At 56.2% G+C, this 26,453-nt stretch overlaps 2 protein-coding genes across 4 annotated transcripts in view; both read left to right on the top strand.

Annotated features, from left to right (window-relative positions):
- Nucleotides 1–21,399, top strand: part of NOS1AP (nitric oxide synthase 1 adaptor protein) — a 39,284-nt gene extending 17,885 nt beyond the window's left edge. The window contains exons 3-10 of one of the 3 annotated variants that reach the window (XM_054285948.1): nucleotides 12,227–12,319; nucleotides 12,715–12,773; nucleotides 13,376–13,484; nucleotides 13,638–13,779; nucleotides 14,936–15,075; nucleotides 15,610–15,777; nucleotides 17,680–17,845; nucleotides 18,406–21,399. In XM_054285948.1, the coding sequence (XP_054141923.1) occupies nucleotides 12,227–12,319; nucleotides 12,715–12,773; nucleotides 13,376–13,484; nucleotides 13,638–13,779; nucleotides 14,936–15,075; nucleotides 15,610–15,777; nucleotides 17,680–17,845; nucleotides 18,406–18,809 (1,281 nt within the window). In that variant the 3' untranslated portion in view covers nucleotides 18,810–21,399. Of the gene's footprint in view, nucleotides 1–12,226; nucleotides 12,320–12,699; nucleotides 12,774–13,375; nucleotides 13,485–13,637; nucleotides 13,780–14,935; nucleotides 15,076–15,609; nucleotides 15,778–17,679; nucleotides 17,846–18,405 lie in introns of all 3 variants that reach the window. The other 2 variants (XM_054285947.1, XM_054285946.1) reach the window with 2 other exon arrangements.
- Nucleotides 21,400–23,206: 1,807 nt separating this feature from the next.
- On the top strand, nucleotides 23,207–24,826 carry CUNH1orf226 (chromosome unknown C1orf226 homolog). The gene is made up of 2 exons (XM_054285949.1): nucleotides 23,207–23,646; nucleotides 23,746–24,826. Exons 1-2 carry the CDS (start codon nucleotides 23,207–23,209, stop codon nucleotides 24,236–24,238), a joined length of 933 nt encoding a protein of 310 aa, XP_054141924.1. The 3' UTR covers nucleotides 24,239–24,826.
- Nucleotides 24,827–26,453: the final 1,627 nt, after the last annotated feature.

Here is a 26,453-nt window from a genome sequence, read left to right as displayed (position 1 = left end):
AGGCCAAGGACCCTTTAATTTAATCTGTTGTGGTGTTCTCTGCTGCCTCACCTCAGAAGAGAGACAAAAGCCTGGGGCTGCAGCCTTCCACAAAAACGCCACGTGCCCCAGTTTCTTCCCTGCTAAAATTAATTCCTGGTGGTTTTGGCTCGGTTCAGCAGAAAGATGTTCCAAGGGATGCTGTGCCCTGGGGAGGAGCAGAGTCAGAGCCTGCCCTGCCTCCTGCAGCATGGTGAGGGGGTCTGGGGTGTCCCTGCAGCACGGTGACAGGGTTTGGGGTGTCACTGCAGCAGGGTGAGGGGGTCTGGGGTGTCCCTGCAGCACGGTGACAGGGTTTGGGGTGTCACTGCAGCATGGTGACAGGGTTTGGGGTGTCACTGCAGCAGGGTGACAGGGTTTGGGTGTCACTGCAGCAGGCTGACAGGGTTTGGGGTGTCACTGCAGCAGGCTGACAGGGTTTGGGGTGTCACTGCAGCAGGGTGAGGGGGTCTGGGGTGTCCCTGCAGCACGGTGACAGGGTTTGGGGTGTCACTGCAGCAGGGTGAGGGGGTCTGGGGTGTCCCTGCAGCACGGTGACAGGGTTTGGGGTGTCACTGCAGCAGGGTGACAGGGTTTGGGGTGTCACTGCAGCATGGTGACAGGGTTTGGGGTGTCACTGCAGCAGGGTGACAGGGTTTGGGGTGTCACTGCAGCAGGGTGACAGGGTTTGGGTGTCACTGCAGCAGGCTGACAGGGTTTGGGTGTCACTGCAGCAGGGTGACAGGGTTTGGGGTGTCACTGCAGCAGGCTGACAGGGTTTGGGTGTCACTGGAGCAGGGTCACAGGGTTTGGGGTGTCACTGCAGCAGGGTGACAGGGTTTGGGTATCACTGCAGCATGGTGACAGGGTTTGGGTGTCACTGCAGCAGGGTGACAGGGTTTGGGGTGTCACTGCAGCATGGTGACAGGGTTTGGGTGTCACTGCAGCAGGGTGACAGGGTTTGGGGTGTCACTGCAGCACGGTGACAGGGTTTGGGTGTCACTGGAGCAGGGTCACAGGGTTTGGGGTGTCACTGCAGCAGGGTGACAGGGTTTGGGTGTCACTGGAGCAGGGTGACGGGGTCTGGGGTGTCACTGGAGCAGGGTCACAGGGTTTGGGGTGTCACTGCAGCAGGGTGACAGGGTTTGGGTGTCACTGGAGCAGGGTGACGGGGTCTGGGGTGTCACTGCAGCAGGCTGACAGGGTTTGGGTGTCACTGGAGCAGGGTGACGGGGTCTGGGGTGTCACTGCAACACGGTGACGGGGTCTGGGGTGTCACGGGTGTTCCTGCCCTGTGCAGGGGCAGAGGAAGGCAGCACAGCTGGTTAAGAGGAGAGGTTGCAACATCTATTGTGTGAGCTGCTCTGTGGAATGGGAGTTTAATTAGGCGGTGGGAGGAAAGGATGTATCTATTGTGGAGCAGCAGAAGGAGCAGGCACTGCCCAGAACCAGGGAAAGGAGCCAAGCCCTGTTCCCATCCCTGCAGAGGAGGCTGGAGCCCGCAGAGCTGAAATCCCTGGAGGTTCCCTGCTCCTCCTGCCTGCTCCGTGTCCCCTCACAGGGAAGCTGCCACGGCCACACGGGGCTGGGCTCCTGCTCGTGGCACTGTGGCCATGGCTGCTCTGGTGGCTCTGCAGACAGTGGTTGGTAGCTGATCTGCTTCAGTGGGAGTTTTGGAAGGCACGGGCTTCCCCACCTGGAGTAAAGCCTACCCAGGGCAAAGGCTCCAGACAAAGAATTTTCAGAGTAGAAAATGTTTCCTTCCCTGGTGGAGCACGAGGAGCCCAGTGATTCTTAATCTGTCACTTGGTTTTCAGGAGTGGGAAGAGTAACGCGATAGGGAAAAATCCCCAACCAAACCAGTTCCCCATGCAATGGGCTTGCATGTGGAACTGCTGATCTGTTCCAGCAGAAGCTGCAAAAGCCAGCCTGAAGTGTGTATTTGCCACAGGAAACTTCAGCAGAGATGGTTAAATTTCAGCTTAATTCTTTAAGAGGGAACAGCCAGACCTGTGATGTTGTGGTGCTGTTGTTGGAATGCAGTGGTGATATGCATCTGAGAGAGCCATCCCTTTCTTTTTCTCTCCAAGGCCTCCAGTTTTGTTTCAGCACTTTGCTCCAATGACATTTTCTTATTCCCTCTTAACATGATGGATGGGGCTGGTCTGGACTCCTTCAAACATTCCCTGATCCTTGGGAACTTGGGGGATGTGTGTGTATTCCCAACACAAAGAGCACATCTGTGCTGACCTCTGCTTACATGCTAAGAAATCCACATTATCCGAAAGGAGAAGAGAAACCCAGAATAATTGGCCAGAGCAGTTGGTGAGTGTGACTTGGGGTGCAGGTCCCTTTGAGGTTTCTGTAACAAAGACCTGTCTTTCTGTGGTTTGAGTGGATGCAGCTTCAACTCCTAGCTAGCTGATTTTGTGCATTTGCCTGAAGTCAGAGCCTTAGATGTGAGGAAGCTCTTCCCAAGGCCCAGGTCTGGGCTGTGCACAAGTGCCCACCAAGCCTGCTCTGTGGATGAGCCAAATACAGAGAGTTTATTTTAACCTCTGGGATGTAGGAGTCTGGGGAAACTGCCTCTTGTTCTTGTTGATTTCTTCTGAGCTGTTTTCTGTTTCTTCTTTGCGGTGTGTGATAGAGCAGGAGTTGTTCTGTAGGAGTGAATTGTGTTGGTAGTGCTGTCAGTGGTGCCATGGTTTGAGATAATGTCACCTTTCTGTTCTGCTGCACGTGTCCCAGGACCACGCTGTCTTCATGGTGCCCTTTGCACTGGGATGAACCTTGCAATGCCTCCAGGGTCTTTTTAGGATACATTTCTGCATCTTGGCAGATGCAGCTTCTGTTCCTTTTTCCTGTGAGAGGCTGCTTGGCCAATGCCATATAAAATCATCCTGAAATGAATGGATGCCAGATTCCTGTGCACTTGGCCTGGATAGCAAATACTCTTTTTTCTCTTTTTTTTTTTTTTTCTTTCTTTTTTTCCAGCCCTGCATTGCTGTGAGCATTGCTGTGCTCTCCTCACTGGGCTTCCTGCAAGCACAGTGGCATTCTGTCCTATGTCTCTCCTTGCTTCATCTGGGGCTCTGCTGCTGAGGTGGATTTCAACCTCTTTTTTCTAATTCCACCTAAAATCTTGATGCTTTTTTTACTTGGAAATTTTTTTCTGTGATTCTGTCTAAGCCTCTCTAAAAGACCTTATTCTTGTTGCCTTTAACATGCAGAATTTAGTGAATGAGTTTCAATACTTGCATTAGTTGTTGTTGAAATAGGACCTGTGAAGCAAGAGTGATATGAATAATTACCTCTTTTCTCCAGTTACAGCCCAGAAACATTGTTGAGCACTGCCAGCATCTTAAGAGCCCCACAGGGCTGCCTTGTTTCTGATGCACCAAGCGTTTAATGCTGCTGCTCATTCATTCTTTATTAATTGTCTGAATTTCATAATTGCTGATTTGGTTACAGTGTTACCAGCCTGCCTTCCTTGGCGTGTCACTGCTTCTCTGCCTGGCTATTCTCATTTGCCTTCTCAACTGATCTTACTCAAGCTTTTTATGCAACAGTGGGAGAGCAGCTCTGTGGTGAGCAGTAAAACAAAATACCAAAATAAATCCTGTATTTCACAACTTGGGGCATAAATATCACCGTGCTGCGATTCGGCTCGCTTTGCTGAGCTGACACCTTTCTGAAGTGCTGTGTGGGTATCTTCTTAGGCTGCCCCTTGCTCTGTCACCTGCCCTCAGGGTAGATTTGGGGTGACTTTGTGCTCCTCTGCACTATCAGCCCTGCCTTGGACCCGTCCATGTGGGCAAGGATTACCTCAGCTGCCTCGAGGCAGGGTCTGTCTTTGAGAGGATGCATTTGCGGGAGAAAGCTGATTTTAAACAGAGGAATTTTGTTTTCCTTCTCAGCTGGAGGGAGGTGCTGGGCCGGACATTGCCTGTGCTGCTCAGTCCTGGGGTCCCTGAGGCATCAGGACTGGCTGGTGCCAGAGAGGGGCAGGAGTTTATCAGGGGTCACTGTAAAGGGGCATGCCTGAGCTGCTGCTCTTTAAGCCAAGCTTGCTCCAGCACAGGGGCTCAAACCTGCTCTGGGCTGGAAGAACAGAAGCCATTTCCAGGCTCCTGTAGTTCCTCACCTTCTTCAAAGGGTGGTTGCACCAAGCAGCTTATGCTGCCTCTGCCTGCATAGATCAAACCAATGCATATCTAATTAAAAATACCACAAATTCCAGTCAGATGTGGGCTTTCCAAGGAATGCACTTCTGCTTATTCTAGCAGCAGGTGGTAAACATTAAAACATGTTCAGCTCATTTTTGGTGTTCTCCTATGGGCTGTGAGAGCAGAGCAGAGCAGAGCGGTGCCTGCAGATGCACACAGAGCCTGTCCTTGTTTTCCTTGGCTGCAGGAAGCACTCCGAGCCCGGCTGTGATTCCTGTAACCAGTCTGACCAGTATCCCACACACCAGTTCATTCACACCCTGCTGGGGTCACCAGAGGTGCAGCATGTGAAGGAGGGGGGAGCTTGCCTTGCCACCTCCCACGCGGGTCCAGCCCGTGCTGTTGGCACTTCCTTGGATTTCTGGAAGGAGTTTGGAGATGTTTCTGAGGCTGGGGATGGCGTGTCGCAGGGTGTCCCCTGACCCATGCCTGGCTGAGAGGTGCAGTTTTTCCCAGCCTGTTAGCACTGCTCCCACTCAGAGCTGTCACTGAATATGCCCGGGCTGGAGGAGAAATGAGAACATGGCTAGGCTGGAGTGGCCAGCTTTCTTTCATAAGCTTGGTGTTAGTCAAGCCCCCATGGAATGAACAGTAAGGCTTGCACAGGGACCTGGTGGCTTTGGTGAGCTGCTGGTGGCACTGAGGTGTGCTTCCTCCTGCTCCAGCACCTGCATCCCCCATGACACAGTGCTGCTGCTGCTGCATCCCCCCGTGGCCTTCCGTGGCACTCAGCAAGCTGCTGCTGTGCCTCAGGCCTCCTTTCAACCTCTGATTTAAGGGTGTTGAAAAAAAAAAACCTCACAGAGAGGTATGGAATGCCTAAGGATTTCTTGTAAGGGAGGTAAATCACCTTGCAAATGGAAGTCTTCAAAAGAAAGGGTTAGCATAGGTTGTTGCCTGTTAGCTTTCTCCATTTAACCCTGTGGCTGATACTGATTTCATTCTTACCAGTTCTGATTTCTCTGAGCTTCCTGTGAAGCTGCTTCTCCTGCAGATGGCTCGTGAGTGTGTCCCAGTTTGCCACCTCAACTTGTGAAACTCGGAGGTAGTGAGGGGAGGCTGGAGGAAGCGGATGGAGGCAGCTCCGGGAGGAAATAGCAAACCGAGCAGAAGGCATTTATTGTGAAGCATTTGATGTTATTGGAAAACATATTTTGTGTGATGGATGGGTATGCTGCAATCCTGGGGTGGTTTTGAAGCAGCAACCTTAACTTTGCTCTGCTGCTCTCACAACATGGGTATTTTTAGCCTGATTCCCATTTTTACCATCGGTACGCAGAACCATCACAGACGCTTACCAAAATTAAACCTGAAGTTGGATGGGAAAATAGGCACTGACCTTGTCAGTGCAAACCAAAATCACATCTATTTCAGACAAACACATGTACCTCAGAGCTGCATTTCCCATATGTGCGAATGCAAACTCCAAGGAACTGCGGAAGAGTTTTAAAAAGCATCATTAAGCCCAAGAGCAAGCATCCTGTACTTCATTATTTTTCCTCTCTTCAAAATGACTGTGGCCTTAAATTTGAGTCCAGCTCATGCTAAAACCACCAGCAGTGGGGTGTAGGCCGGAGAACAGGGGAAATTTAATCCTGAGGAATTGTTTAAACCCGATCTATCAGGGTAGCAGAGGTGTCCAGCATATTTGGCCATGCCATGCTGGCAGTCTATCATTGGAGTGGCTGAGAACCTTCATCCTGGCCCCAGATATCTCCAGGTTTCTGTGCCCCATAATGGGACCCATCCCTGATCCAAGCGTCAGTGCCAGGGGCTGGTTTTGTCCTCAGGTTTGGTGGCAGGAGCAGGGAGCCCAAGCAAAATGACCACACTGAGAAGATAATGTCCCTGCTTTTCTCCTCTTTGTATCCCAGCTCCTGGAGAGAGCAGGGAGGAGCTGCTGGCATCCCTTGGCAAGTGCCCTGCTTGTGTGTGGAGCCTGGGCATAGTCATGGTCAGATTTACAGATGCACAGAGGAATCGGGGTGCAGTGGGATCCCTCAGTGAAGGGCATGGGAGTCCTCAGACACAGGCAGCAGCACAGCACTTTGGTAGGATGGCTCTTAGCAGTGTTTTTAAAATGGCTTTCAGTCCATTTATTGCTGATCACATTAGTAGGCTAAGCAGGTATTTCAGTGTGCTCCCCTTCAGCAAGCCTGAGTCCCCTGAGGGCATCAAGTGCAGCCCAGAGCAGTGGGCTGTCAGATACTCTGAAGCCTTGTTCAGAAATGCCTTTTGGATGGAGCTGTCTGCCCTCCTGGGAGGTGCCCTGCTTTCCATCCCTGCTGCTGCTGCCCTGGCAGGGCTGGAGGAGCCGTGGGCCAGGCTGGCAGGCAGGTGCCTTTCTGTTTGGGGCAGCAGGGAGAGATGGATGGATGGGGGCAGCAGGGAGAGATGGATGGATGGATGGGGGCAGCAGGGAGAGATGGATGCTGCACGGCTGGGGACGCCCTGGCAGGGCTCTGGCTCTCTGCTGCCCATCCCTCTGAGCCTGGGCTGGGGGAGAGCCAGTGCTGCCTGTGCTCCCTGCCCCGCTGCTGCTGGCCACCACACAGTGCCACAGCTGGCGTGGCTGCCACTCTTCTGACCTGCAAGGCTGCTTGGGGCCAGGTTATATCTGTCTGCTGCTTTTTTAACCCAGAGCTGTACCTAAAATCATTCCCCTCTCTCCAATGCTCTTTTCTTTCAGTTAACTGAAAGGCAGACTTCTCCTCCAGTTAAGCAGAAGGAAAAAGGAAGGCAGGAGGTGTTCTGGCTGCAGTCTGCTCCTGGTGCTTCAGCAGGACCCCGGCGCTGAGCTCAGGGTGTTGCTTACCCCACAGAAGGCTCGAGGGGAGCTGATGCTGCTTTCCCTGCCCAACCCCAGGGTGGCTTGGCACCCCTGGCCAGGGAAAAAGGGCCCTTTCCTCGCAGGTTCCCGTTCCTGCACAGCCCAAAGGTGGCTTTGAGTCATTCCGGGGCACTGGGGCCGCTGCCATTTCTTTGTGTGGTTCAGTAAAGCGAAATCCTCCTGCCCTGTACAGAGCTGCGTTTGCCATTCCTCCCAATTATGGCCATTAGGATCCCAGCAAGGTTTCTCAGGCTTCCCTCCTGGGGAGCTCCTGGAGGGTTCTGAGCTTTGCTGTCATTGCCCGCGTTCTCAGCAGCAGAACTGTGAGGTATGTGCCTCCCCCGGGCCGTTCAGTGCTGGCCATGGGGCTGGATCCCGGCTGTCACTTCGGAATGAGCTAATTCCCGAGCAGAGCACAGCCCGCTCCTCCCCCGGGCGCTGCTCTGCCGTTAGCCCGGGCTCTCCCGGGGTTAAAATCCAACCCGGCAGGATGTTATTAGGGATTTACGAGCTGCTGTGCCAGCCAGCTGCAGGGGAGCTGGGGGCACGGCCAGGGGCAGGAGCTCAGAGCTGAGGGTGCTCCAGCTCCAGCAGCTCCTGCCCAGCCAGCCCTGTGCCCCAGGGGGACCCGGCTCTGCTCACGGTTCCATGTCCTTTCCATAAACACACAGAAATACACCTTTCTGCCAAAAACTGCATCCTCTTCTGTGCCTTTTCTCAGGGCAGATTTTCGTCTCCTGCCTCCCGAGGTAGCAGAGCAGCATTGAGTTTAGCGGGAATTGCTTTCTCCCTGTTAATTGAATTTTCAAAACACCGCTCTTTCCCCAACACAAGGTACAAGCTTGTAACCTTTTTCCTCTTTTTGTTTTGTTTTGAAGAGGGGGACAGAGGGTGTATGGGAACAGGGGCAACTCCATGCACTTAGAGCAACTTCCTTAAAAAAATACTCTACTTGTATTCTGCTGCCACAATGCCACCATGAAGCATTCCTGGTACCTTCCCTTACTTACAGACAGTGCTAGTGGGCAGAGTTAAATTGTACCTAAGGCACTTGAGATGGGCTGGAACGAAATGAGGGCATTTTAATTCAGGTTAACATTTTTCAGATGCTTGTGAATGTGGGGGGATGATGGATCTGGAAAAACATCATCTCTCCTCCTCAGAGCCTGAGCTGCCTGACCTTGTGTGCAGCGTGTGGTTACGAGTTTTCTCACATTTCTGCTGTGTGGAAACAGCCTGATAGGGATGGGTAGCATCTTTCTAGGGATGCTGAGTTTTCCCTGCTTTTCACACGTAGCCGTCGCTCTCGGATTCATACATAATTTTACTCCAAGCTGACAGGGTTACATGTGCTCTCTATTAAGCAACATATGTTAGCTCAGTTCTCCAGAAAGGGCAATTTTAATGCTCTGCCAGTAGGAGTGCGTTGCACAATGATGCATACACCAGCTGGCTTCTTTTCCTTCCAAAGTTATTTAAATACTGAACTCTGCACAAAAGACAGATGTTGAAAATAGACTCCCACTAACCTGAGGTTGATGGGAAGGCTCCTGTGCTCTGATGGAATAGATGTTTCTCTTCATTTGAAAAGATGAATGTGTTTTTTTTGTAGGCAGGGTAAAATTAAGGGATAGTCTTTTTTCACTTAGCTGGTTGGATTTTATGAGTGATCTTGTACTTCTTTTGCATTACTGAGACCACCTTTGATTTTCTTCTCAAATAGTTGCAGGGCTTTTTAACTGATGTATCTCAGATGTCCATTTTCAGTCTTTCCTCAAAAATTTTAATGCAGCTCTTAGAGCTTCAGTGAGAGACCAACTGGGGAGCTGTGCAAGTCCGGGAACAGATTATTTTGTTGTTTCCTTTCCTATTTTCTGTGTATTTTCCTGAAATTAATACTTTTCTTTCTTCTGGCATTGCTACATAGCTATAAAAAAGGATTAATATAAATAACCCAAGCTTGTAATATTATTACAGATATTTAAAGGTCCAGAAACATACCCAAGATGGGCAAATGGCTGGGTTGAAAGCTCAGAAAGCTCTTCTGTTACGGCATTTAATTGGTTATAAGTAGTACAGTGAAATCCTGCATGGTGTGAAACCAAAGGGGATCATGGGAATGCTGTGCAAATCCTCTTTCCTTTCTTGATTTCAAGCTGGATAATTATTTCTGTATCTGTTCTTTATTGAGCTGTAGGCTAGGATTCAGCTCTCCAAGAGGGAGCCATGGGTGGCTGAGCTTAATCACATATGAAATGTGGTTTTTCTCCTGAGGCAGTCACCAAATTCCGGTGCAGTGCCCAGCGAGTGTGGGGAGAATTGCTGCCACGCAGCTCCCTGCACCCAAACACACAGATGTTCCTCCTGCACATCTCTGGGAATGCAGGATATACTCCCAGCAAGGATTGGGAGGCAGTGGAAACAGGGGGGTTTCCTTTTCCTGTGGCTCAGCCAGTGCCTGCTTGTTTTGGGTGCAGCGGCTGTGGCTGTGCAGACCATCTCAGAGACCCTTTGGTGGCATTTCCAACCCTGCCATCATCACCTCTGCTCTCCCCTCACAGCAAGAACAGCTAAATGCCAAGCTTTGCAGCCCTCTCAAGCTTTCTCTCTTTGTTTTGCAGCAGAAGGAGGAGCACTGGCAAACAGGGGCAGGCACAGCAGATCTCTGTGCTGGGCAGAGCAGTCTCAAGAATAGCTCCAAGCCAGGGAGGTCCTGATCAGTTGTACAGATGTTCTTCCATGGCCCCTTAAGGGTGTTGGTTTCACCCCTTGCAGTCTCTGTGGCTCAGATCTCACTCAGAGGAGCTGCACAAAGCTGACACTTCCTTAGACCAAGTTAGGAAGCCCCTCAAAATTAGCAATGGCATCTCCTGGCCCGTGGGAGCCAGCATGCTTTCCCTGCAGAGCCCCGGGATGTGAGAGGCAGCTGGGCAGAGTTGCTGTCCTGTGGAATGCTGCTCCTGGCTGATCTGTTCCTGAGCCAGGGTCAGCGTTGCATGGGAGCCCCCTGGGCTGGAGTTCATTAGTGCTGCTGCCTGATTGCTCTAATGAGGGCTGGGGTGGGCAGCAGCTCCCTGAGCACATGGCTCAGGCTTGCAGAGGCACTTGGCTCTCCAGTCGGTGTCAGGATAAAGGCCGGGATTTATGGAAGGGCTTAACAAATCTGTCTGCTTGTTCCTTCTGAGAATTTGACTTCTTTGCTTCCAATGGGTTTTGCTGGAGTTCTGCCATGACCCAGGCACAAGGGAGCTTTGGCTTCAGCATGGCAGAGGCTCAGCAGCTCTTCCCATGGCACTCCCAGAGCCAAGCTCGGGGTGAGCCTGGGCAGAATCCCTTGCCCGCAGCCAGGGATTGTGGAAGGCTGTCCAAGGAGCTCTGTATGACTCTGTCCCTGAAACGTGCCAGAGCTGGGTAGCATCTGTGCTGAATACTCCTGGCCTGTCTGCATCGCTGTCCAGGGGCTGTTTTTCACTCATAAAACATACTAAAAATAGTCTGGTTTACCCTGAGATATTTTTCTCTCTTCCAAGCCTACATCAGTTGCACTTGGGGTAGTACAGAATAGAAGCCCCACAGCACCAGGAGCTCCAAAATGCAACTGGATGTTGCAAATGAGTGATTTGTTAGGACCAATAAATCAGGCATCAGCACCAAGGTGCCATGCAGTCACCCTGGATGCTGCAGAGAGCTTCCAGGTCAGCCTGCAGCTCCTGGAAAATCACATGCAGAGCCTCAGAAAGGACTGGGATAATTACTGCAAGGCTATCAGGCCAAAGCTCACCTTTTCAGGGCTAAATCGAGACATTTCTTTAGTGTTAGGTACCAGGCACTGGTCTAGTGTCCTGACAAGATACAAAGAAAGGGGTCTTGAGTGCAGTTTCATCTCTGCTGGTAATGGTGGGGATGGCACTTGGTGGGCTCTTTGGTGAGACCCTTCTCCATGAGGAATAAGCCATGCAAGCAGCATGTGGGGATGTGCTGGGGGCTTTGAGGCTGACCAAAGCCACGGTGGGAGCCTGGCCTCTGCTTTCTCCAGCCCGTCACCATGGCTTCAGCCCCAGTGTGGGTGGGCTTGCCCGGTCAGTGCCTGGGGGAGGGCAGAACTGCGTTCCCTGCGCTGTTTCCCAAGCCTTCTGAATCTGCCATCCCCTTCAGCCCCTTTAGAGGGCTTTGAGGAATTGTGCTTTCAGGTCTTTTATCATTGCTCACAGGTCAGGGCCAGCAGCTTTTGCTGCCTGCTGGCTCTGGCTGCCAGAGCTGATGCATCACGCCGTGCTGGAGCTGTCACAGGAGGCTGGCGCGGGCAGGGCGCCGCTCCCTCTGCAGAGACACTGCCCAAATGGGACAGCATAAAGCAAATCCTCTGCCTCAGGCAGGCCAGGGCAGCGTGCAGGGCTTTTTGTGGGCACAGAGGGTCTGTCCCCATGGCTGTGCACAGCTCCCTGCAAGTGGGACAGCGTATCAGGTGCCTGATGTGGCTGCACCTGTGGCAAACCAGTCGTGGGACTCCTCAAAAGTCCCACAGCAGGATCATGCTTATTGAGCCTACTCCTCTGCCAGCCTTCTCCTCACTTGTAACACACTAAATACCAAAGTGGGTGGATTTGGGGGAATCTAATTCTCTCCCCAGGCCAGAGCAGAGCTTTGTGTTTAGTCACTGATCTTTGGAAGTTCCTGTTGGGATTTTTTCCTGTCCGGTGACTTCTAATTGAGATGGGTAATTGCATTATCCCATCTCCCATGGAGAGGTCCTCAGAATCCTCAGCAATCATCTTCAGTTTTATACTGAGCCCAAAAATGCCCAGCTCAGAATGGCATTTCACTTTCCAGAGCTCAGCAATGGCCACCAGCCAGGGGGGCAAGTGCAGCCAGGCTGTGGATCCTTGGGGGTGTGGTGGTCCCTCTCTGGGGATGCCCAGCAGCATCCTGAACTGGGTAAAGCATTATCCACATCCAGGGGCTGGATTGCTTTGGTGTGTGCTCCTCCAGATGCTGGGCACTGCAGGGCAAAAAGACCCCTTGTCCTATCCTAGTATGGATGTACAAGGTTGATGTGGGAGACAGGAGAACCTGCCCCTGTTCCTCTTGCCCCTCCCTGGGGCTGTCCTGGCACAGGAAGGCTAACTCAGCTGTTTCCTTCCACCTCCCACAGTATGAGTTTAAAGCCAAGAATATCAAGAAGAAGAAGGTGAATCTCATCGTGTCGGTGGACGGCGTGAAGGTCATTCTGAAGAAGAAGAAGAAGGTAGGCAGCACTGGTCCCTGGGGCAGCAGTGCCTCAGCAGCAGAGCCCCTCCCCTCCTGGTGCAGGGCCCTTGCAGCATCCTTGAACTTGTGGGAAGCTCTGGTGGGCTGGGAGAGGGAGGCACGGGCTGGGTCAGCCTGGTGTGGGTCACGTTCCTGCAGGGTGGCTGAGCCTGTCCTGCTGTGGTGCACCAGGGGCTCAGGGGTCCCTGGGGGAGGTGATGTGGGATGTGGCTGGTCCCCAGAAGGATCCGACCCTTGGCAAAGGGTTGCAGGGGAGCAGCAGCAGAGCTGTGACAGGAGCTTCCCAACCATGTCCCCAGACTGTCTCTGTGCCCTGTCCTTGTTCTCAAGGACAGCATCTGACGTACTCATTTTCAGCTTCTTTCATTGCAGAAAAAAGAATGGGCCTGGGACGAGAACAAAATGCTCGTCATGCATGATCCCATCTACAGGTAAGGCTGCTGGGTGAGGGGACAGGCTTGTGTGGCTCTGCTGTCCCCCTTACCCACACCACACCACCACTGTGCTGGGCACTGGAGAGCTGCCACCATCCTGTGGAGGGCAGCTCATGGAGCTTTCTGAAGCTCTCCTCCTCCTCCTCCTCCTCCTTCTTCTTCCCAAAAGCCAAGAGCAGGGGATGTCTGTCCCAGGGAGGTCAGACTGGAGCAAGAAAGGCCCCCAGCCATGCTGGGGAGGGGGTGGCAGGCACCTGGGCAAGGCATCCAGCTCTGTGAGTCGGCCAGGAGTGGGGTTTGCTCTTCTCAGTTCCTGGAGGGCTCCTGGGCTGCTGATGCTGTCCCTGGGGGCTGAGCAGAGAAGTCCTGTGCTGCCTTTGCAAAATGTTTGCTGCTGCTGAATCAGCAGGCAAATTTTCCCAGCTGAGGTAAAACCACTGCCAGAAAATTCTGATGGGCTTTAGCAGGGATGTGCTGCAGAGATTGGGCATCTGCAGCACCCTGTGCCTTGGGAAGCATTGGTTGTGGCCTTGGCCTTGTCCCATGGGAATGTGGGTAATGTGTATGCTTATATCCTCCTTTCCATTCCATCCTTGCAGGATATTCTATGTATCTCATGACTCCCAGGACCTAAAGATCTTCAGCTACATTGCCAGGGATGGGTCTAGCAATGTCTTCAGGTGCAACGTCTTCAAGTCCAAGAAGAAGGTAAGACGGCAGGATGCACATCTTGCCCTGGTGCACTCTGGCTGGAGCAGCTGGGCAGGACCCCTTGGATGTGAGAGCCCTGAGGGCTGTGCCAGCCTGGGGGGTGCAGGGGCAGCCCAGCTGCAGTTCCCTGTGCCCTCCCGTCCCCGGCAGAGCCAAGCCATGCGCATCGTGCGGACGGTGGGGCAGGCGTTCGAGGTGTGCCACAAGCTGAGCCTGCAGCACACCCAGCAGAACGCCGACGGCCAGGAGGACGCAGACAGCGACAGGAACGGAGACGACCTGGACGTCCCAGGTATTCTGCACGGGTGGCGTGGGGCCCCAGAGCCTGGCAGGTGTGGGTCACGGAGGCACTGCCTTCCCATACTGCCCCTGGATGGCTGACACCTCTGGGCAATGGATTTGCACAGCAATCTGGCCTGCTGTGCTCCAGGCTCAAGCTGGGATCTTGCCCAGCAAGAAACCTTCTCTAGGTGTTAGCCATGATCCTCTCAGACATCCCCCTTGCTGAGAGCCCATTAGCAGAGCCCGGGGCTCTGCTCTGTGCTTGGCTGCACATGCTGCAAACATTCCCTCGCTGCTTCCGCACAAGGGGCCCCAAGCACATACCTTCCTCGTGTCCTCTCTGCAATTCCCAGAATGGACACAGCCGTGTTTGTGCTCTCCCATCAAGCTGTCAGGGCTGCAGGCAGGCTGCAGACCCCGCTCCTTCTCAGCCCTGTGGGTAGAGGGTGCAGGGATGCCTGGCTGGGGGGCTGCTGGTCCAGCCCCATCACCCTGAGCGGCGTCCCAGGGAGCAGCCTTGCTCCTTGGCACCGGTGCCTGTGTTGGGGAGGCAGAAGTTCTACGAGAGTTTAGTCAAACCCTTTCAGTGCCAGGTGGGACACTGGCAGGTCCTGCTGCCTGTCTGTGTGTGAATTCCCTGCCCTGCCCTGCCATGCTGTGGGCTGGATCCCCCACATCCTAACAGGAGCAGCCTGGGCTGGGCTGCAGTTTCCTGCTCGCCTCTGTAACCAGTGCTGTCCTGATGACCTAATCATCGGGCTGCCCTGGACCGGTCATTGTTTGCTTTTCCTCCACACAATGTCCCGGCCACAATATGCAGCACCCTGGGGAATTCAGAGCATCTGTTTTTCGTTTTTCTTTCCCGTAATCTCTTGTTTACCTTTCTTCAGCTTTATCTGTGTTTTCTGTTCTTGGTGGCCCGTTTGTCCCACATCAGGGCTTTTGGCTGCCCTTCCCCGGGTTTGGTGTGCTGCGGCTGGGTGTGTTTTTAGCTGCGAGCCTCCTCCTGAGCAGCAGCAGGAGGAGCAGCCCCGTTTCTCTGAACCTGCTTCCCGGAGGGTGGCTGGGTGGCACGGGGGCGGTGGGACCCGCGCTGGGCATCGCTGCCCACGCCACGGGTGAGCTCAGTGGGCTCCTGGGGCCGTGCCCTGCCCCTGCTCCCGCAGCCTGTCGCCTCTCCGGCGTGGAGAGAGCGGCCGCCTCGGCCGAGGAGACCGACATCGACGCCGTGGAGCTGCCGCTGCCCGGAGCCGACATCCTGGACTTCAGCCGCGGCGTCACCGACCTCGATGCTGTGGGCAAGGAGGTGGGTGCCACGCCGGGCCCAGGGCCCCTGCCCTGCCCTCTCCTCTCAGGGGGTGGCACGGCCCCACCCCACGACTCTGAGGGCCCAGGGGTCGGCAGGGATTGTGCAGCATTCCCCAGCTCCAGGATCAAAGCCATCGGCCGCTGCAGGGCTGCCCTTTGGCTGGGGCCCAGGGGAGAGAGCCGTCCCGAGGCTCATCTATGTGCAGCCACACGGAAAGGGTTTGGGGCAGAGCTGATAGGGACTTTTTTCCACCAAAAACACAAAAATAAAAGACTTTTTTGATACAGTGGAAATTTCCACGGGAAGCATCAGCCTTTTCGGGAATTTTCTACAAAAGTATGTGGGTTGTTGTTGAAACTGAAAGAGTACTGTTTTCAAAGGTTGTAAGCACTCTCAGCAAAGTGTGCATTAGCTGTGAATGCAGCTGCTTCTTTTCTGGGTATTTAGCATGGCTGCCCTGTGCCAAAGCTCATGTGTGCCTTTCTGAGGTGAGTGCCAGGGGATCACACCTTCAACACTGGTGTTTTGCAGAGCTGCCTCCACCCTGAAGATATCCTGACAGCATCACCCAAGATGCTGCTGCCCTCGTCTGCCCAGCTGCCCGACCTGGGAACACCCCTCTCTGCCCACCACCAGATGCAGCTTCTCCAGCAACTCCTGCAGCAGCAGCAGCAGCAGACACAAGTGGCCGTGGCACAGGTTCTCCCCTCCCTTCTTTCCCAGGGGCAGTGCCAGGGCTGGGACACACTGCTGAACCCCTTGGGGCTGCTGGAGTCTCCTGCCTGGAGGCAGCGTTGAAGGCAGGAGCTCCATGGGGAGGGAGCTCCATGGGGTTCTTGCTTTCCACCAGGTGTCTGGGGCCTTTGGCTCTGTCTGCTCCCCAGAGCCCTGCCTCAGTGACTGGTGTGCCTGGACTGTGCAGCTGGCAGCTCATTCTCCATGCAGCTATTTCTCATTGAAGCAGCTCTGGCTGCTTTATCCAACTCATTACCTGAGCTTTACTTGTTCCCTGACCTGCACTGAGCTAGCTGCAATTCATCAACTTTTTTCATGGCCCAAGCGATGGGCTCCAGCAGCCTTTCCGTGCTGCCCCATGGCTTTGCTCCTCTCACATCAGTAAATCAGTATTTGTTGATCAGTTCTGGCTGAGCTGCTGCCTCCAGAGTCCACATGCCCTTTGGGGTCACAGACTCCCTCTGGAAGAGGGATCTGCTTTATTGGGGAATCCTTTGTGTCTGTCCAAGTATAGTGTTGCTCACAATCCAAAAGGCTCCATGATCCTGCTTGAAGTGTAAAATATTGCACTCCCTTGCTCTTGCTCTGCCTTTGCAGCATGTTGTAAATCCCAGTCCTTTGCCTGGTCTCCTGTCACTCCCAGGCTCGCTGTGTTCGAGCTTGGCTCTGCCAAGGACACTGCTGTGGCACCTTGCTGGCCACATTTGGGCAGCAGCTGCCTGCTGGCACAGCTGGCACTGCCTCCTGATACCCATCTGTGGGGGCAGGTGCCCCCAGCTGGGCAGCTTCAGGGGCCCTGCAGCTGCAGCTCACAGCTTGGCAGGTACAGAGAGCTTCCTCTTCTTCCTCAAGGTCACTTTCTAGGGCACAGTAAAATAGCCTGTTGTGTTTGGTGGGGATATTTTTGGTTTTGGGTTATTTTTGTTTTGGAAATTTTTTTGTTTGATTTTTTGGGTTTTTTTGTGGGTTTTTTTTTGTTGGGTTTTTTTTTTGTTTGGTTGATTTTTTGTTTTTTGGTTTGGGGTTTTTTTTTTGTTTGTTTAGTTGTAAATCTGTGCTTTCCTGGTTCCAGTCCTTGCTGGAACAGTTGTAGGAGCTGTGAGTGGGTGCCAGGAAGGGGTGCTGAGCCAAAGTGGCCCCCAGGTCACTGCTGTTCCCTTGTGCAGTGTTCGTTTCTGGAGTTCTCCCTGCTGGAATGCAGATCAGGGAGCTGCCCTGGGCAGGAGCTCCGGGCTGTCTGGCCTCAGGGCATGGTTCTGGGGACACAGGTGTTTGCACAGAGGTGCCTGTGCTGAAATCAGGGTGGTATTGCCCGTGCTCTGCTTCCCAGAGCCAGGCTGAGCAGCCAGCTTGCACCTGAGAGGCAGCACCCCTCAGCAGCAACCTGCCATCTGTGGTGCTCCAGCCCCTCCTTGTGACAGAGGCCACTGGCTGGGCCCTGTTTCTGGGAAAGCTTCCCAAAGAGACAGCTTTTCCAGGGCCAGCTCTGCTGCACGGCTGTGCCCTCGTGCACCCGCTGCACCATCCAGTCGAGTGTGTCTCCTCTGCTGCATCCATCCAGCTCCTCCTGGGCTGCCCTTTCCATGCACATCTGCAGCTCACGTGCACCACTGACAGTTCAGCCAGTGCTGCCTGCCTGGCCTTGGGCTTTCCATCAGGGAGGCTAGGGGACAATGTGCTGAGTCCTGGTGTGACAGCACCCACACACTCCCCATCACATCTGCAGTACGTGCAGGGAATGGCTGCTTCATCACATCCTGGGTTGGGATGCTGGTGAGCCCTGGGAGATGGGCAGGGATGGCCAGAGTTGAAGCCCTCAGCCCTCGAGCAGCATCTGCCCGTGCTCACCCGCTGTATCCTGTCCAGGTCCACCTGCTGAAGGACCAGCTGGCAGCAGAAGCAGCGGCACGGCTGGAGGCCCAGGCTCGTGTGCACCAGCTCCTGCTCCAGAACAAGGACTTGCTGCAGCACATCTCACTCCTGGTCAAACAGGTGCAGGAGCTGGAGCTGAAGCTGGCGGGGAACACGACCAGTAAGCGCTGCCGCCCATTCCTCTCCCCTCGCAGCTAGCCAGGGCTGTGGGGGACATGCATGCAGGTGTTTTTCTTGGGGTTCTGTGTGCATTTCCAGTTATTTTGTTCAGAGGGATATTTGTGCCCTTCTGGCCTGGCTTGTGTGTGTGCGTGCATGCAGCATGGGAAGGGGCTTGGGGAGGGCTGTATGGACAGGTAGTCACCTACCTCCATCAGCTGTATGTTCGCTTTCCCCAGTGGCTGCATGCTCCAGGCCAGCTCCATACCTGCCCAAGAGCCCCTATTTGACCTTCCATCTCCAACAGATGTGGCCATCAGCTCTCTGCAGGAGCTGGGCTGGAAGATAGTTAACTTCTTGTCCTGGAGAACTGGCCCTTCGTTGGCCAGCAGCAGCTCCTGGCATTAGTGACACCAAATAAGCCCCCCAAAACTGCAAGAGTGGAGAGGTTGATGCTCAAATGACCCCAGACTGTCCTCCTCTGGCCAGTGTGCAGCCAGCTGCGGTGGCCAGGGGATGCCCAGGCAAGCTGGGCCTCTTAGCCGTGCCCTTCTCTTGCAGCAGGCTCCCAGGACAGTCTGCTGGAGATCACCTTCCGCTCCAACGCCCTCCCCGTCCTGTGCGACCCGACCACCCCGCAGCCCGAGGACGCGCACCCGCCGTCGCTGGGCCCCAGCTCGGCCTTCCCCAGCAGCATGGGCAGCCCCATAGGTAGGAACGACTGTCTGGTGAAGCTGGAGTGCTACCGCTTCCTGCCGGACTCGGGGCCGCCCGCCCCGGAGCCAGCCCTGGGCAGCCTGGAGCTCATCAAGTTCCGCGAGTCGGGCATCGCCTCCGAGTACGAGTCCAACACGGACGAGAGCGAGGAGCGCGACTCCTGGTCCCAGGAGGAGCCGCCGCGCCTGCTCCACGTGCAGCCCAGGCAGGACCTGGGCGACAGCCTGGAGGACGAGATCGCGGTGTAGGGGTCAGCAGGAGGTGGTGCAGAGCAGCCAGGGCCTGCTGGAGCTGGGGGGGACCCCGGCCGCAGCGCCGTGGCCCTGGCAGGGATGGCACAGCCCAGAGGGAGGGGGGCAGAGGAGGGAGCAGGAGGATTCCAGCGCCCGGTCGGGAGTGTCTGGAGGTGAGGATGGAGCCGTGCCCAGGGTGTGCCGTGCCTCGGCACGTGTGGGCTTGTGCGCTGAGCTGCAGCATCCCTGCTTTGCAGCAGACAGAGCTGACAGCTCCTTGTGCTCCCCCCCGGCCCCGTCTCCCTTCAAACTGTGTGTCAAGGTCAGGCAGAGGTAAGGGACTTCTCCTGGATCAGCCTCTGCTGCTGCTGGGGAAGCAGTGAAGCAGAGGAGGGGTTTTACTGGGGGAATGGGAGAGCAGTCTAGGGCAGTGAGCAGGGACAAGAGGCACTGAGGGGGCAGCTCCAAGGTGGTAAGCAAGGACAGAGCAGCTGGTTTGGCTCTCTGCATGGTGGGCAGGGTGGGGGACAAGTATGGAGCCATGCTAAATGAGGGTTGGTGATGGTGCACTGTCAGAGTGGGTCTGTGAGTGAGAAGTGAGCATTGAGGGACAGTGGGGATGAGCCTGGAAAGGATTTGAAGAGGTGAGATGAGGTTGCACAGGCTGGCCAGGTGCAGGTAGTGGTTGGTAGGGGGATGTGGCACTTTCAGGACAGGGTTTACCTATGCCAAGGCAGATGGAGGGCGTGCAGGCTGTGCAGCAGAGAGGAAGGCACAGCGCAGTGTGGAGCAGGGAGCCAGGGCATGCAGCATCAAGCTGTGGAGTGTCCTCCCCCTCATCATCTAATCCTTTGGCTCCTTGGCGCAGCTGCTAGGTTTCAAAGCCTTTTTCATGCTCTCAAGTCACATTTTCAAGCGCTTCCAATCACTACAAACTGCCTGCTTTGCTTTATAGACAAACCCTCCCATTTCCAAGCAGTTGTTTTGCCCCAGACCAAGGCTGGGAGCTGCAGTGCTGGCACTGGCATCTTCAGGGCTGAGCACACTTCCAGCCTCAATGGGGAGTGAACTGCTGGTGGTGCTTCATCACACCTCTGGTTTGCACCCTCTGGAAAAGTGAATCCAGGATCTCAGGGGTCCCCCACCAGCCCTCGAGACACGTATGGCTGAAAGCCATCTGTGGGGGCCTCCAAGGGACCCAGAGCTTGTTCCTTTTCTGCAAACACTTTTATCACCTGCCTGGTGCTGAGTCTCTAAGAGGCCAAGATTGGAAGGGGTATGAACCAAAGTCCTGATGTCTACCCTGCTTCATGTGGAAGCACTCGATGAGGTGGGGATTTGGCACAGTTGTCTTCCTCCCCATCCTCCCTCCTATCCTGCTTCTGCTTTGCTTTGTTGCTTCCTTGCTGCTCTCACCTTTGCCAGCTCTGTCTCTGCTCAATCTGCCTGCAACTAACCCCTGGCTGACACCACCTCTTGCTCTCCTCCAGGGCTTAGCCTGGCTGCTGAGGAAAGTCCATCACTTCTCTCTGCCCTGGTCCCCTGGGGACTGAGAGCTGCTGAGGAGTGTGTGTGTGAGACCCCTGGGGTCAGCACAAGCTGTGCTGTGCACGCTCCCCCACACAACAGCACTGGGTGGACTCCAAGGTGCTAGAGCGGGAAGGAGAGAAGGACATGTTTCAGTGTCCCCAGCAGTGCCCTGGTGTCCAGGGGAGCTCTGCACCAGCCACAGAGCAGGTAGGGTGGGAGAGGGTGCTCTTTGGCACATGGTGCTCCTGTCCTCCAGGCACCACTGCCTCCCTATGCCCTGTGCCACGCGGCTGTGGGCACGGCTGTGTGCCAGCCCCTGTGCCAGGGACCCGACGTGCCACTGCCAGCTCGCAGCAGTTGGAGCTGAAAGCAAGGGTGCGAGGTTGGTCCAGCTAGGAGGAGGAAGGGAGCATGGCAGCATGCACAAGGCATGGTGCTTACAGGGTAGGGAGGGTTGAGCTTGGACAGGGATTTCCATGTGGGCAGAGAGATCGTTCAGGGGAAGGAGCAGCAGGAGCTCAGCTGTACCCATGGGGCAGGTGAAGGGAGAGCCCAAGAGGAGCAATAACAGGCCAGAGGTCTCTTCCAGGCTGGGTTGCCTCAGGAAGCAGGTTGGAGGAGCCATCTCCTGAGCCCCTGCTGCAGTCCATCCCTGCTGCACACACAGAGCTCAGGCCATGTCCTGTGAGGGGCTGTCAGGACCTGATGTGGCCCCAGGCTGCTGCCCCACGCTCTGCCCACAGGGGACAGGGGCAGGTGCCCCACAGGCCGAGGGGGTGCTGCCGGGGCCGAGTGGGATCCTGCCAGCCTCGTGCTGCACCATGGCTGTACACATGTAAATGACCCCTCCTAAGTCAGTGCTGCCTCCAAGACTCCTCTCTAGCCTCTCACTTTTGTTATGGACCTTGACAGGGGTTTTATAGCTATATTTTTTGTCCTTTCTTTTCCTACAACTGTCATATTACTAACTGTTGAATCTATCTGGGAAGCCAATCTGTCAATGTAAGTGCACTTAACCCTTGGGTGTTGTCATCAGTCAACTGGCTTTTGCTAAATAAATCTTTCTATTTCTCAAGGCTTTCTGTTGTCTCTTTCTTCTCACTGACTCTCTCTTTCTGTACTTCCTTCCCTCTCCATGCTGGGTGCCAGCACCAGCAGTGCATCCTCTGGCCTTGCAGAGACCCCCTCCAACCTAAGTTTCCTCTCCTGTGGGACCCCTGCTTGTGCTAGCCACAGGATGCCCACGAGAGCAAGATGCCCAGAATGTTGCTGGGAGCAAAGGTGTTTCAGTCTTGCCCTTCAGCCGCTGCACAGCACAGGCTTGTCTCAGGGCTTGTCTCAGGGCTGATCCAACAGCTGGAGGGTGCCAGGGACTTCCTGGCATCTGCAGAGCTCCCCGCAGAGATGCAGAGATGCTAATCGGCACTTCCAGGGGCTCGGGAAATTCTTGGCAGCTGGAAAAGGAAAAATAGGGAAGAGCCTCTCTTAAAGGATGGCAGAAGTGTTGTGTAGGCAAAAGCAGGAGCTGACTGCTCCTGACCAATTCATTGTGCTGCTGGCAGGAGTGATGGAGCAGTGCCCTCCCGTGGCTGCTGGGGCTGCACGGACACCGCGGGGGCTGCAGCCTCCTGTGCCTTGAGCTCCTGCTCCCCCAGCACCTCGGGCCTGCAGCAGAACTCCTGGAAGGTGTACCCATCCTAGGAGCTGTGCTGGGTCTGAGTCTTGAGCAGCCATGGTGTGGGGAAGGTGGGGCAGCACAGCGTGCACTGGTGGCCATGCTGGAGCAAGCTGGCACTTAGAAGCAGTGAGTTTGTCCTGGACCATGATGCTGGCTCTGCTGCTGGCCAGCCTGTCCCTCTCAGGGGCTGGAAGTCATCTGAGGAGCCAGAAGAGAGCTCTTCAAGAAGTTGTCAGGCTGCTCACACTCCCGAGAGCTGGTGTCCAGGCTGGAGGAGAAGCTGCCCACGCACTGCTGGGTGGCTCTCTTGGTGCAGATGGAGAGCTGTAGGATGAACCCCAGGGCTGGCAGATGCTGCAGGTGCCGGCAGGCAGCTCGCTTTCAGCAGGACTGTGGGGCCACAGAATGCAGAGGAAAGGGCCTGCAGTGAGTCGGGGGTCCCTGTAAGAGTCCAGCCCACCACAAGGCTGGAGCAGTGCTGGGAACCCTTCCTCTCTGGCTGTGCCATGGGATGGGGAGGTGGTTGTCTCTGTCTCATATGTGCCCCCGGATGCAGAGGTGGAGCTGGGCAGAGGATGCTGATGGGTAGCGAGGCCCCAGAACAGCAGCAGGCTCACCCAGGAACTACTTGGGGCTATCACACAGACCCACTCTGACATGGAGGCAGCCATGGGGGTTTGAGCTGGCACTCCTGGGGGCAGCCCCCACAGCTTCAGGGACTCTTGCTGGGAAGACATGGTGGAGGAATCCAGTGTAGCTCAGAGGTGGGGTTTGATTGCAGAGCCCTTTCCTCTGCAAGCATGTACTGCCACCCACCACAGAGACCCAGCCTGGGCTGAGCTGAGGGATCCATGGTGGGGTGTGCAGTGCAGAGCCCACACCATGGGTGTCCCAAGAGAAGGTGCTGTGACTTCACCAGGGTGTGGCTGGCAAGGGGCTCACCCCCTGTGTGAGTCCCATCTCTTCAGGTAGCATGACATACCTGAGCAGGGGGTTGGCAGCACGCCTCAGCTGGCAGTGTGCAAGGGACAGGCCTCGGCCCTTGCCATTCCCCTGGTAAACGCTTTCTCGCTCTCTCTTTTTCCACAACCTGCTTCCCAAGTGCTTGGTGTCAGGTAAGAGAAGCTCTCTGTGTGTTGGCAGTGCCAGCGTGGGGCCCTGGGCTCACTCCTACCCTCTCTTGCCCCACACTGGTCCCCTGTGCATGCACTGCCCTGTGCGGCCCTGGCATCGCCTGGCTGCCCACAGCCTCTGCAGGGCTGTAGGCACATCCTCCCCATCCCCAAAGCTGTGTTCCCGCAGTGCTGCTGGGCCAGCCCTGCTGGGATCCCCCTGCAGCCTGACTCACATCCTCTCTGTTCCCTTGCCCCCTCCAGTGGACCAGAGCATGTTTGAGAACGCCAGCGCCGGCACGGCACCCACGCCGCGGGCACAGCACGTCCCTGCCGCGGCGGGCGCCGTGCCCCAGCCCTGCCGGCCCGCCGGCAGCCAGCACCTGCGCAACCTGGGCAAGGCCGTGGGCGCCAAGGTGAATGACCTGCTGCGGCGCCGGGAGCCGGCCGGCCTGCCCGCCGTGGGAGCCATGGAGGTGAACGCCAGCGCGGGCGCCGTGCTGGGCGCGGGACAGCCGCCCGCCGAGCACGGGTGAGTGTCCCCGCAGCGAGCGCCCCGTGCCAGCGCCGCGGGCACAGGCTGGAGGGGCCCAGAGTGGGGCTGTATGCAGCTGTCCCTCTGTGCTTGCAGGGCTGTGGCACTGGAGGCCTTTCCCCGGCTGGAGCCCCCGCCCCCCATCACCAAGAAGCGGACGCCGCGCGCCCTGAAGACCCCCCAGGACATGCTCATTGCTCCGCAGCCGGAGGGGACCAGCACCAGGGGTGGCACCGAGGAGCCTCCCGAACCACCCCCAGCTCACCCTGAGCCCACAGAGGAGCAGCCGGGGATGGGGGACCCGTCTCCTCCATCATGCCCTGGTGTCCTCGGTGTGACAGGTGCCCTAGAGCCCAGCGGGGACCAGCCTACCAGTGCCCTACCCGTGCCCGACCTCATCCATAAGGGCAGCCAGGAGAGCCAGTGGCAAGTGGGTGAGAGGGCCACTGAGATGTCAGCCAGCACAGAGAAGCCCTCACGGAGACAGGGGCTGGAGCACGAGTCAGCAGTGAGCACAGGGCGGCCAGAACCACGTGCCTCTGGCTGGGAGGTGGAGGGGGCCCATCCTGACCTACTGTCCTTTGAGTAGCAGTGGGTAGCTGTGACAGGGGTGCCATGGGGGCTGGCTCTCCCAGACTTGTCTCTCACTGCCACTTGCCTTTTCTGGGGTGATTATTTTGGAAAGAGGAAAGTCCTGGAGTGGAACGAGCCATTTGCTGCCCAGTGTGGGCTCTGGGGAGCCATGACAACCTGCTTCTCCCCTGATTCCCAGGAGGGGCACAGCCTGTCCTGCCATGGTTTCTGCAGCCCCATTCTGGCCCCCTATTCACCCTAGTCATGCCAAGCTCCTGTCCTGCCACAGTGCCACTGCCATCCTGTCTGCAGCCAGGAGCCTTGCTGAACCGGGAACCAAGGGGGTGCGTGGGGGTAGAAGTGCCAGCCTGCCCCAAACCCCATTGGCTCTGCTGGAGCGAGCATCTGTGAGCATCCCACATGCACCACACACTTCCCCGTGTCTGCACTGGCTGCCTTGGTCCAGAGGATTTCCCAGCTTTCACCATGTGCTTGCTGAGATACCCCGTCCTGGGTACCAGCAGGCTCACCCAGCCCTGGTGCCAGGAGCCAGGACAGCAGATGTGTCCAGGGCCTTCTCCAGGTGCTGACCTCGTGGTGTTACTCTGCTGAGTGCCATCTCCTTGCACTGGAGCCCCAGATGCACTAGTCCTGGGCTCTGGCAGGATGCAGGGCTGGGCACCTGGGGCTGCACAGCTGCTGGCCAGTGGGCTCTGGCAGGGAGCTGAGCTCACTGTGAGACTCCCTTCCAGCTCCTGCTTGTTTCCTGGTCTCATCCCAGCCACCATGGACAGAGCTGTCCAGGCAGGCAGCCCTCTCCATAAAGGGGAGTCACTGCTCCCCTTTAATTCCTGGGACGGTGGTCTCTGCAAGACTGGGACACACATGGTCCTCTGATACTGCTGTATGAGTGTTTTGCCATGGATTACAGGAGGAGTTAGCCAGCCTGGGGACATCTCTGTCAATGCAAGGCAGCAGCTGTGAGATGGAACTTTTTGCTTAGAGCTTTTATGTACATCCTCACCACAAAGGTGGTTTTCAGAGGAAAAGGTCCAAAGCCCCAGGCTGGGTTGGAGGAACCCAGGAGCTCATGGGTGAGGCTGCTCACAGCTCCTTCTGGGCCATACAGGTGGTTGGGCTGAAGAAATGTCTTCCACCACCCAAAGCCATGCTATCCCGCTGGAGGAAGGAAGCTGTGAGCAGGGATCCCCTCGCCCTGGGAGCAGCCCCCCATGTCCTTGTTGTTGGTGTGGGGATGGCACTGGGGCCCTGCAGCTCTGTGCTCTTGGAAAGCCCTGCTCAAGAGTGAAGGGACGCAGAGTTGCACAGAGCCCATGTTCAGTGCTGAGGTGTCACACACCCTGACAGTGTGATCACGGTGTGCATGGCCACCTGCACCCTCAGCTCCAGGGGTGTGTGTGTGTGCTGCCAGGTCTGCACTGCGGTGTAGGTGTTGATGGAAACCAGGACTTGCAGCCCCTCTCTGAAGAACCGCTATCTTCAATCGCTGTGATCCCAAGGGAACCTTCCCCTTGAGGGTTGTCACTCACAGCCGGTGAGAGTCCAGTCCCTCTATTTATGTTGTCAGGGTGCGTGTGTGTGGTTTGGGACAAGAGATGCAGATTGCACAATAAATTTTTTTGTCTTTTGTACCTACTGATGTGTGGCATTCCCTTGATGGGAGAGGACACCCTGCACGACCCTGGCGCCATCCTGGTGGGGAGCCAGGGGGCGGAAGGGGAATTTGGTGGTGCCCAGACTGGGGTGGAGAACGTGGCTGCCTTGCTGCGCTTGGCACCACCGGGTGATGGCTGGGCTCGGGCACAGGGGACCGGATCCCGGGGATGCTGCGGTAATGGGAGCCCGCCGGTGCCTGGGCCGAGGGGACGAACTCCGAGGCTGTTGGGGGTACTGGAGCCCGGGCTGAGGGGACGGAACTCTGAGGCTGTTGGGGGTACTGGAGCCCGGGCTGAGGGGACGGAACTCCGAGGCTGTTGACGGTACTGGAGCCTGGGCTGAGGGGACGGAACTCTGAGGCTGTTGAGGGTACCGGAGCCCGGGCTGAGGGGACCGGACCTCGGGGCACTGGGGAGACGGGACCCCAGCGGAAGCCCTGGTTGGTGTCTGGGCTGAGGGCGGTGACCCCCACGAGTGCTGAGGGCGCTGGACTCCGCCCGTACCGGGGCAGAGGGCACCGGGCCCGGCTACCGGGGGAGCCGCTGGCTCCCGGG

The sequence above is a fragment of the Melozone crissalis genome, unplaced genomic scaffold (assembly GCF_028551555.1).
Source record: "Melozone crissalis strain CALT ecotype California unplaced genomic scaffold, PUWL_Pcris_2 ptg000045l_1, whole genome shotgun sequence".
Lineage (NCBI taxonomy): Eukaryota > Metazoa > Chordata > Aves > Passeriformes > Passerellidae > Melozone > Melozone crissalis.
The sequence above is the reverse complement of the archived record's forward strand: the minus strand, read 5'-3'. Positions and strand labels throughout refer to the sequence as shown.

What these genes read in the sequence shown, in the direction of transcription:
- CUNH1orf226 (XM_054285949.1), top strand. Translation starts at nt 23,207, where the DNA reads ATGCACTGCCCTGTGCGGCCCTGGCATCGCCTGGCTGCCCACAGCCTC. An exon ending in CAGCCGCCCGCCGAGCACGG is followed by an intron (nt 23,647 to 23,745) that starts GTGAGTGTCCCC and finishes CTGTGCTTGCAG; the next exon opens with GGCTGTGGCACTGGAGGCCT.